At 35.3% G+C, this 12035-nt stretch overlaps 1 protein-coding gene across 2 annotated transcripts in view; it reads left to right on the top strand.

Moving 5' to 3' along the window:
• The first annotated feature begins 3027 nt into the window (after positions 1-3027).
• Positions 3028-12035, top strand: part of LOC150105677 (polyprenol dehydrogenase-like) — a 71389-nt gene continuing 62381 nt past the window's right edge. Inside the window, exons 1-3 of one of the 2 annotated variants that reach the window (XM_090395002.1) lie at positions 3028-3328; positions 6857-6964; positions 11619-11690. In XM_090395002.1, the coding sequence (XP_090251128.1) occupies positions 3325-3328; positions 6857-6964; positions 11619-11690 (184 nt within the window). In that variant the 5' untranslated portion in view covers positions 3028-3324. Of the gene's footprint in view, positions 3464-6856; positions 6965-11618; positions 11691-12035 lie in introns of both variants that reach the window. The other variant, XM_090395001.1, reaches the window with a different exon arrangement.

The following is a 12035-nucleotide window of genomic DNA, read 5'->3' as shown; positions in this document are numbered from 1 at the left end:
TTGTCAGAGTTCGATTAACTTCATAACTGGGCGAAGAAAGAGTTAGAAAACATTTTCCTCTAGCTGGCAACTAGACTTGAATTTCTTTATTTTCAGGAGATCTAACGCAGAAAATGTAGGCATCACTTTCATTAAGCTACACAGACCTTCTTTTAATGCTTTCTTATATATTTTATTAAATGTAAATTGAAAATTAGTGTATATAGAATTAGCAGAGTTTGAAAATACTATCTGCATTACGTGTATTTTTCGAATTCATCATTTATAATTTGCGTTTATAATGCTATTACTATGTTTTGTAGTCTCAGTGGGTTTCAAGCATTCTGGTTTAGTATGCTGCTGTACGCAATGACATAATGGTCTGCTAGTTTGCACGTTATGATAGCTGCAGTATAGCTGTTTGGAGAAGCCCGAGTGGTTATGTTGTCAATACATGATGAGTTGATTGTGTTTTCGACTGTCTATTCTATTGTATACAAGAGAAGACAGTAAACACTATGTTGACAAAAGTATTTGGAAAAAGTATCTTTCCTAATTGTGGTTTAAAAGTGAGTTTTATTACATATCTAGTATCGAATGGGACGACTTTTGGCTTGAAGTACAGCAACTACTATTCAGGGCATGCTTTCAACCAATTTATAATACGTCGAATTAGGAATATTCTTTCATTCCTTGCGTAAAGCTACCCCAATTGCTGATGACGGCCGCTACGGTCTGGAGCGAATCCGTGTTCTAATTCATCCCAAAGATGTTCGATGGGGGGTTAAGGACTGGACTCTGAGTTAGCCAGTCCAACACTTCAATGTTGTTTTGTAGAAACTAGTTTTGCACACGCAGTGTAGTGTAGTGTAGTGTAGTGTTGTATGGTATGGTATAGTATGGAGCATTGTCATGTTGAAACATGCAAAGGTCACTGCCGAAGCACTTTCACAGCGTCGGAAGTATGAAGTTATCCAGGTAGACATCATGGTGTTGGGCACATCCCAACACTATGATGTGACCATGGAACAAGCCCTATCCAAATGAAATACTCCCATACATTATTAATCCTCCATCAAATTTGTCAGAATAATGCAGTCCTGTCAGAACCGTTTCCAGATAATCTCAAGATCCAAAATCTTGCTATGTGTTTCACTCTTATTGTCATGTTTGAAATTCTCGCTCCACAGAACCTTTTCCAATTATATACGGTCCATGAACGGTGTGAAAACAACAGTCCAAATGTCGTTAGGAGTTCATGGAAGTAATATGTGATGCTCGAACATTATGGCTTGTTCGCTGCTGCTCTGACATGGTATGGCATGTAGCTCTCTGCATAGTGCTGATAGATATTCCTGCAGCATTTTTCAAGTTCACTGCGACGTCCTCCGCTGACAACTTGTGTGATGCTCGAACATTACGAGAGATTGTCGATGCTGGTGAGTGTCGATGGCCTCCCAGGATGTTTTCTTGCTGTGGTAGCACCATCAACTTTTCATCTACGAATGACATAAGCAATGGTGGATTTCGGTATGTATACTAAGATGGGTAACAAATGTCACAGATAGAAAGACCATCTCGTTCAATACTGAGGAACTCGAAGTGTCAGAGGGGTGTATTTTTCATAAGAGAACTCTCGGTCGGTGCGTAAAGTACTTACTAAAGTCTCAAAAGACTTCATATCATTGATGCACTGAAAGAGAGTTTTTGCTCTCTTAAGGTCTCTGCCTGGTCTCTGAGGAGAACCAATCAGTTTGAAACAGCTGTCAGGCCAGTGAAACCTTATCTAAATGGACCAATAGGAGGCGAATATATGGACGCTTGAGCAAAGCGATCATGTCTCCTATAAGGTCCGGCTAGGGCAACTCGTAAATGCCAGCGAGTGTATTTCAGTAAGCTCTCTCTCTCTCTCTCTCTGGTCAGATTTCGTGCGAATCTTTTATAGTTTCTGTATTCAGCTTTGAAATAATGCTGGATTTAATATACACTTGAAATATATGGATTTTAAATAAATTTTATTCATCCTTTTCTTATGTTATCGTGTGAATTTTAGAAATCTATAGTATATTAGTATACTGTGTGTGTGTGTGTGTGTGTGTGTGTGTGTGTGTGTGTGTGTGTGTGTGTGTGTGTGTGTGTGTGTGTGTGTGTGTGTGTGTGTGTGTGTGTGTGTGTGTGAGCAAAGGATTTCTCGTCTTTTTATTAATTTCATATATTTTGTATTTTTATGCATTTCTTATAAAATCTGGAAACTGTGCTCTAGAAACTAAACGGAAACTAATTACTAAACTAAGGACCAAAATGCTTCATTTCGGCGATGCAAAATTACATAAGCAAAGTGGATATTAGGTCCAGCATAATTTCGAAGCCGAATGTAGAAACTATGAAAGTTTCCTAAGTTGATCCGAGAGCTTGCGGGAATACATTCCTCAGCATCCTCGAGTTGCCTTAATGTGGACTACTTAAAAGACATAGGCTTTGCCTGAGCGTCTGTATATTTGCCTTTTGTTATACCATTTTGATAAAGTTTCACTGGTCTAAATGCTGTTTCGAACTGGTTGGTTCTCTTCAGACACCAACCACTTCGACCAATTATGCAAAACTCTACTCACCACGCAAAACATTTATTCGCCTCAGTCTCCCCACTTTTCCATTATTTAATATTTGATTTGTCCGAAAAAGTCAATTTATAGTTTAATTTAGTTTAATAAATTCTTTAAAAGAGCGTCCATAGAATTTTTTTATTTATTAAATAAAATATTGTAGTTTGTCTAGTCTTTCTGGTGCTACTCTCTAGCTGGCTAATAGCTGCAGAGCTAAGGATTGTTTTTTTTTTTTTTTGCATTTTATCTAGTCATCGTGGGTGAATGTATTTGTCGATCCCTGATAATAATAATATTAATAATTAAAAGAATAATAATCAAAATTGATAATTAATTTATTATTATTATTTTTAATCACAAAATTTTTTCTTATTTGTTGTTTTCTTAGTGTAATTTTGCTTCACCAGGTGACGCTATGTTTATCCGCGAAACACGACTTAAAAATTTGTCGTGCGTGATGATGCTATTACAAGTAGTTTATCGATAATTCAATTTTTTTTTTTTTTGTCAATTTTTAGGAAAGCACTTCCTTTTACTCAAGCAATAAATCATGCATACAGGGAAAGGAGCATATATATATATACATGTACACACATTTGTTGTGAATGGGAAAATGTATAGGCTGCATAATGGAATGTGATAATAAAATATACTTTGGTACTATGAGGAAATGTGAGATGGACTTTGTACCTCCTGCTATGAACAGCAATTTAGTGTTTGCCAATATTTCTTTCCTGAAGAAATGGGTATTATTAATATTTCCCTAGACAAATATATTGGTATATTTTGGAAAATATTTCTTCTTTATATTTTATCGACTTTTTATTTGCTTAAACAGTTAATCAGGCAACATTGCAGAATATCTAATCGTGACGAAGAAGGTATATAAATTGTTATATTCAATTTATTATTCTGGTTTAATTATTTAACCAAACTCAACATACGTTTGAGTTTAACAATCAGAAAGTTTTTTTTTTTTTTTTTAAAGTTAACTTATATATCAGGTTGGTCGATTGGTAGAGCCTCTGCTACTAATGGCTCAGTTAAGTAAGTCTGAGTGCGGTTAGTAGTTGAAAGGGGACCAATTGTTCAATGCTGTTGGCACGCTCTCCCTCAGTGAGTCTTTGGACTCCCTGGAAGTGTCCAAATTATTAATAATAATAATAACATTATTAATAATAATATTGTTCAAAAAATAATAAGTTATTATTATTATTTGACACCTCCAGAGAGTCCAAAGACTCATCGAGGGGAGGGAGAAAAACGAAAATAGAAATTTGACATAAAATTTATGCCAATAAGAAATTTATTTCCACCAATTGGTGAGAGTGATCATAAGGTCTTGACCTGGGAGGTGGCTAAAGGTGGGGAATTTTCAATTAAGACAGGGTATATGTGGAATTACCGTGCTGGCAAGTATGACAAGCTTAGGAGATTGTTGGGTTCAGTGCCATGGCATGTAAAACTGCAAGGGCTGGATATCGATAGAGCATGGGAAGTGGTCAAGAAGCATCTACAGGAGGTTATGGCTGATTGTATACTTAGGGTCCGAATGGTAAAACAAGTAGGGGTTAAATGGATGAATAACACCATTAAGCTTGAGCTGCAAAAAAAGAAACAACTGTGGAGGGAAGTTAAAGAGAAAGGTGACCTGCAGGCCAGAAGGGTAACGAGTGTGGTAAGAAAAGCAAAAGCGGATTATGAAAGGAAACTAGCTATGCAAACTAAAGAGAATCCCAAACAGTTCTTTAAATATGCAGCAAGCAAAAAAAAAAAAAAAAACTGTACACGGCAGAATGATTTTAAGGAATGCTGATGGTAAGGAGGTCACTGAATCAGTCGATATAGTGGAATTACTGAGTGAGCACTTTGCCTGAGTATATCATCCAGGTGGTGACACAAGAAATGAAGGAACCATTAGTTTATACAGGAATTGTGATGAATGAAGTGAAGGTGAATAGTCTATTACAGAACCTTAATGTGAATACATCTGTGGGATTGGATGGTATATCGGCACGGGTCTCACGTGAAGTGGCTAAAGAATTATCAGTGCCCTTGACCATGTTGTTTAATCTGAGTCTCGGGTCTGGTTTAGTCCCGAAGGCGTGGAAAGAGGGGAAAATAATTCCACTACATATAGGAGGATCCAAGACTACTGTTGCAAATTACCGACCGATCAGCATATCAAGAGTCGTTGTCAAGGTCTTGGAGAAAGTAGTCAAGGGAAAAAAACAGGAATGGATTGATGAAAATGAGATACTGTACGGTGGACAGCATGGCTTCGTGAAGGATAGATCATGCCTCAGTAACTTGCTCAAGTTTTATAACACAGTGACGGCTGAACTGGATAAGGGTAATGGGTTTATTTACAGTGATACTGCTGGACCTAGTTAAGGCCTTTGACAGGATACCACATGGAATTCTGATCTGTAAACTGCAACATATGGAAATGGATATAGGGTTGGTGAGATGGATGGGTGGGTGGTTGATGGGGAGATATATTATTATTATTATTCCTGATACTTCCAAGGAGTCCGAAGACTCATCGCGGGAGGACACCTACAACTGTCTCTACACCTAACCTCTACTACGAATCATCTCCATCAATGCCATCTACCGCCCACCTCCAACACCACCATAACTAGTAATTTTTTATCAGAGAGTAGTTTATTCAGGAGTAGAATCTAAAAGATCGCCTGTGACTAGTGGTGTGCCGCTGGGTTCTGTTCTTGGACCACTGCTGTTTAATTTGTTCATTAATGATATAGGGAAGGATCTAAGAGGAACAGTTCATTTGTTCGCTGATGATGCAAAGTTGGGTAGGGTAATAGTGAATGCAGAAGATGTCAAAATCTTGCAGGATGATTTGGATAGATTGGAGTTCTGAGCTAATGAGAATGGATGTCAATTTAATGTGACAAAATGTAAGGTTATGCATTTTGGGTTGAAAAGATTAGCATCAGTATACCACATTGGTGGAACTGTACTCCAGGAGATTGATGAGGGCAGGGACTTGGGAGTGTTGGTGGATAGGGAGATGAAGGTTAGGGGACACATTGCAAAAGTGGCTAAATCAGCTCATCAAATCACTTGGTTGCTGAAAAATACTTTGACGAGCAGAGACAAGCAAGTTATTGTTCCTCTGTACCGAGCCTTGATAAGATCTCATCTCGACTACTGTGCCCAGATTTGGTCACCTAGGTTTCTTCTTGATAGGGAAGAGGTGGAGGGGATCCAGAGGCAAGTGACCAAGATGATAGCAGGTCTATGGAATGAACCTTATGAGAACAGGTTGAAGATTTGTGGGTTGCAGAAATTGGTTGATAGGCGAAAAAGGGGAGATATGATTGAGACATTCAAATTGCTGAAGGGTTTCTATAGGATTAATTCAGAGGATATTTTTGAGATCAGGACTGGTGGTGGGAGAACTAGGGGACATCTATGGAAGCTGGGCAAGAGTGTGGTTAGCAAGGGTGTTAGAGCTGGGTTCTTTACTTTTAGAGTTGTAAATGAGTGGAATAAGCTCCCAGAATCTGTTGTGGGTACTATGACAGTGAATGAGTTCAAGGCAAGGTATGATAGATACTGTGAGAATGTCGAATAGTTGTGTGGACATGATGTTTAGGGCCTCCCTCGATTAGTCTAAGGACTCCCTGGAGTCACCCGTAATAATAGTAATAATACTGCTTTTGCTTTCACAATTGGGATTCCAGAATTGGGGAGGGTAGGGAGTGTTAAAACACCTTCCCACTAGGGTTAGGAATCCGCTGACTGAGTTGAGTTCTTTTCTGTCTCTATATGTGTGTGTGTGTGTGTGTGTGTTTAAATAGGAAGAAGGAAATGGAGAGATTTGATCCACCTGACCCAACAGTTTCTGTTTGAACAGTGCAGAGAAAGAAGACTCTCTCAATTATCTAGCTTTCAAATAAGTAAATTTTGTATTATCCTATGCTTGAGTGGGTTAAATGTGTCAATTGACTTCTGGTATAACACCATATAATTGTACCCTCAGTCATTCAACTGTAAATTGCTCTCTTACTATGGTTAGATAATTGAGAGATTACTGTATTTTAAAATATGTTTATAATTACATTTAGTTGAGCAATTTGTCTCAATGTTCCTTTGGAAATTATTTCCCACCAAAACGTTTTGTGGCATTTTACTGATCTATAAAGTATGGGAATCTAAGAACTGCTCATGCATGAGATATCTGTCTTTGAATCCTTTAAAGTTGAATTCAAAGGTTTTTTTTATATTTATTTATTTTTTAATAGAGCTTCCTCAGAAAAATGGTCACGTTGCTGTGGTTACTGGTGGATCTCAAGGAATTGGTTTTGAGACAGTACGTTTGTTGTTATCGTATGGAATGCATGTGATAATTGGTAAGATGTTATTTATAATATAATTATTAAATATGCAATTCATTTTCAGCTCATCTTTATTCATTCTATTATACATTTATATGCATTATATTTAAACTTAATCCATTTGTACTCATTGTGTCAGAAGAATCATCTGTTGGAGTTTAGACAGCAGCAGTATTTAATGTGTAGTGTCCTGAATATTTATTATTATGACTTGGTCTCCCACAGAGTTGAAAGACCTTGTGGGAGCTCTGGATCTAATTCCTACGATGTCTGGATACCAAATTCATTTATCCATCCATTCGCCATCCTCTGCCATTGCATTCATCACTTTCCATGCAAAAATAATTACTACTGCTCACTCGTTCTCGTCACACGCTTATATAATATTTACAGATAGCCTCCTGTTCTTATTCCTATTTCAGTTCTATCCTTTGGATCCAATAAGCAATTTGTCATAAGCGCCTCCATAGCTCAGTTAGAAGAACAATGGATCATTCAATTGGAAAAAGACCCAAGTTTGATTCTTGTCATGATAAGAGGAAATCTCAATAGAGGTAGCAGGTTTTTTCTACTGGAAACTTGTGGGTTTCATCCTGTGCACAAGCCAATCAGCCACAGAATTGACACAATTCACAGATAAAAAAAAAAATACTGTTGGATGGTAATGGTGAGTGTTCATGGTAGTTAGTGCCATCATATATTGATGGAGTATTAAGTAGTGGAGACTGCTTTCTTTTATGGTTATATGGTGGTCAGCATTCATTATGATAAAATTATAGAGACAACTACTGTGTTAGAGTAATAATTTCCATTTAATATAAACCTAGATAATCCCAAGAGCTCAACCTTCATATCAAGGTTATCATCTGAATATACATACATGTCCAGATAATATATAGCTGCCAGTGTATATATATACTCTTCGTACACATGCACAAAGAGACAAGCTATATTTCAATACTCATAGTATACTAAAGTATCACTAATTTTGTCACCCTTTAACACTATTGGCCTCACCTCTGATGAAAAGGAAAAAAAAAACTACATCAAAGCTAGAGTGCTGTTATCTATTTTGCTAGAGATCACTAACAGATAATTAAAACAAAATCTTAAGAATATGGATGGTGTGCATTCAACCCACATAAATTCTGTTTCAAGTTCTTGAACACGCTCATTTCAAGACTCTAGGCAATAATTTCAGGTTTTTATTTCATATATGGGCCAGAACCAATACTGTTTATTTATTTGTTAGTGATACCTTGATATAAAGGTTAAAATTTCAGGTAATTATCTTAGTTTATTTTAAATAAATTCATTACTCTAACATGGTAATTATCTCCATAATTTTATTATAAAGAAGCAGTGGAGAGAGTGGGTTGTGTGGAGTGAAGTGCCCTTCCAGAATGAGTCCTTGTAGCTATCACATAATAATGATACTAGCTGTTTAATAGAGACATGCTCATTAAACATACTATATATTTTTTGAATAATGGCTTCACACATGTAAGAGAAAACTAAATATAATTTATTACTCCTATATATTCCCCTCAGTATGCCATAAGCGTCTTTCAGGGAGAAGACAGAAAAACTGGTAACAACATTTAAATTCTGAATAAGAGAATGAGTCTCACAGCATGCATATAATATCACATATCTCAGTCATTTGAAAGAGGTATTCTCAAACACTTTTGTGCTACGGTGCTGTCGTGCACAATCTGGGAACCACTAATCTATACATCTATATGGGTCAGAGGAAAAGCTGGCTTCAAGGATGCTTTCTATTTTATTCCTTATTTATTTTTATTTTTAGGAAAAATCTGTTTGAAAAAAAAATTATTTGTTATATCAGCTATTGTACAAATATTAGAAATAATGTTAATTTTTTTTTTTCACTCTATTATATTTTGTTAATGCCATTTTATGTGTTGTTTTCTTGACCAAAATCAGTAAATCTTTAATCTTTCAATATAAGTTAAACTCCATAGATCTTCAAGTGTGCCACATGCTTGGTTGTTTTCTATTATTTGCTGAATGAAATGTCAAGGCTGTTGTTTAGGATTCCCAATATTTCATGATCTACATTGCTAAGGTTATTGTCCTTTGGTTGCTTTTAACTATATGGTACATAACTAGTCAGCTTTTTTTTGTACTCTGATACTCAGATATTTGTTTTGGTTCCCATATACTTTCCTAATTTTGGTGTAGTCTGCCAAGATTATATTTAACTCTATTAACTCATAGTAATCTGAAATGAGCATAATGCCTGTAACTTTTTTTGTACTGTACTGTATCCTAACTACTTTATCTGAAAGATGTTCAGATATATAGAAGCTGTATCTCTCACACCAAAACAAGTAGCTCCAGCAAATAATCCATATGAGGCCTTGATCAGGCCTCATATGGACTATTGTACACAGATTTGGTCACCTCGTTTTCATGATGAAGAAGATGTTAGAGTCCAGAATATTAACAAAGATTCATTAAGGTGATAACTGGTCTTTAGAATGTGGGGGTATGAAGACAAATTGAGAGAATATAATTTTTCAAATTCTTGATTTTTTTTAATTTGATTTTTATGGTACAAAGACATCAAAGGTCATATTGTTGTTACCAGATTAACATGGAAAAATTTTTTCATAAATTGGGAGAGAGGAGGTTGAACAAGAGGCTATCCATAGAAACTATAAGGAAGGGTTGAACAAAGGAGTGAGGAGCAGATTCTTTGCATGGAGAGTGGTTGTTGAGTGGAATGCATTGCCTGAATGTGTTATTAACATAGAGATTAGGCCATGGTTTGATGAGCTTTGTGTGTGATAATATTTACCTCCCGCGATAAATTTTTGACTCCATGGAGGTTTGATGTTAATAATGTTTAGAAATTCTTCGTATGTTAATCAGGTTTCTTGTTAACAAAGTCTATTTTGATCTTTGGATACCCATGTACTTTACTGAGGATTGCTTACTCAATACATTTTGGTGAACACTTATCAGATATTGCTCTATACCTGTAAAAAAAAAAAAAAAAAAAAAAAAAAAAAAAAAAAAAAAAAAAACGTTTATAGGTGTAGAGCAAATATTGGGTTGGTTGAATAAATGCTAACTTACCAACCTACTTAACCTGTTCATGAACAGTTGTAAACCTGTATTACATTAGTACTGTGAGTGTGCTAAAGGTTAGATAATCAGGAAATTCTGCTGTAGAGCTCAAATATGTAACATTTTAAATCCACTTCAGGCCTCTAATAAGTATGGTGATGATCTCATACTGGCAGTGAAATTCATCTAACACCTAAAGGACATTTACAAATATTCATACCCACATCAGGATTTGAACCCAATACAACAAGATAAGCCATTGTTTTGCTTCTTGGCTATAAAACAATATTGGATATTTCTTTAATCTTCTCTGAATAGTTTTTATTCATGTTATCTATTTGGCAATACAGTTAACTCACTACAGCAGATAATATTATAACAAACTATCAAAAAAAAGTTCTGGTCCAAGTCCTATAGACATAATGCTATGCTAAAAGAAATTCACTATATTCAGCTTTGCTTGTTGGCTATTAAACAATATTGGATGTTTTTTTTATTCATGTTCTCTGTTTGGTGTTACAGTCAACTCACTATAGCAAATACCATTATAACAAACTCACTCTTTATGACAAACTACCAAGAAGTCTTGGCCCAAGGAATGTACCACAGACATAATACTTTACTAATGGAAATTAAATTCACTATAGCAAACTGTCCATTATAACAATCTATTCTTATGGTTTCTTGTTAAAATACAGTCCCACTGTATTTATTATAGTAGCAACTCCACAGTAGGACAGAATAAATTTACAAAAAATTAAGTTTGCTAATATTTTGCTGAATTCAAGTCAGAATTTTCAGAGCAATACAAAACAATTCCATAACAATTCAAATTATGGAATAAGAAAAACTAAAGTTGAAGTGAGTGCTCTCAATCTCTAGGCATATAGTGCCTGTGTCTTTGGGCAGAAGGCTATTCAAAATTAGTCTCAGAATAATGCAGCCATTCAGTTGAACCCAACTTCAGAATGGCCTTTTAGATTTATAATAGCTTCTATGTATAATTTTTGTTTCTTTCTTTGTATAGTTGTGTTCTCATACCTTTTGTAAAGTGATATCCAAAGCTTGGCCTAGCTGTTCAAATATCTTGCAAATTGGCCTGCTTTGGATGCACCAGGAAGACTATTAACATCTGTCCGGGAGAACATAAGAAATACATATATTACCACCATCATGGCAAATCAGAAGACTGGCAGATCCATGCATTACACACCTTCCCTACACACAAGTTTAGATGGAAGAAATAACATCCTTCATAGAAGCCATTACAACTGGAAAACTACTTTTGAAAGTTGACAGCAGCATTTGAAGCATGTCCCCTGATCTCATAAACTGTGACTGCAGTAGGTTATGAAATATTTGTTAGACCATAATTTTAAGACCCCTATCCTAAAGGCATGAGCTATATCATTGTCTGTCTCTTCCCTAGAATAAATTGAATCATTGAATATTAATCTCTATTCCTAGTTGAGAAATGTTAATGGCAACTTTTTTTTTTTTTGCATTTATGTTATGCATAATCAATTAGAAAAATAATAAGAGAAATAAAAATATATTTTATTTTATTCTTAAGGTTCACCAACATCTGTATTACAGTCTGAAAATGTTATTAAGCAACTACAAGAAGAAGTTCCTAATTCGCAAGGTATGCAAAGTGCATTTAAAATGTTTCAAATTATATGCGGGGGTAGGGGGAATGCTGTACAATAATATTCTACCATACGACGCTTTTCAATTATGAGCAATTTCCATTTATATGATGCAGTATTTGCTCAGTTTTAGCAACATAATGCTCCCATGACTCATCTATTGTGCAGTTTTTGTGAACTGTCTAGGCATATATTCACAGCAAAACACCAAAACTGTGTTTTGGTGTTTTGTTGTAAATTATAAATAGTTATAACTATTATTTTATTTCATTATATTTTATTTATATTTATATATTTATTTTATATTTATTTATTTATATTTTATATTTATTATATTTTAT

Source organism: Typopeltis vanoorti, chromosome 6, assembly GCF_054136105.1.
Source record: "Typopeltis vanoorti isolate ZY-2024b chromosome 6, IOZ_Tvanoo_1.0, whole genome shotgun sequence".
NCBI lineage: Eukaryota > Metazoa > Arthropoda > Arachnida > Uropygi > Thelyphonidae > Typopeltis > Typopeltis vanoorti.
Note: the sequence above shows the minus strand (reverse complement) of the source record. Positions and strands in the feature narration are given on the sequence as shown.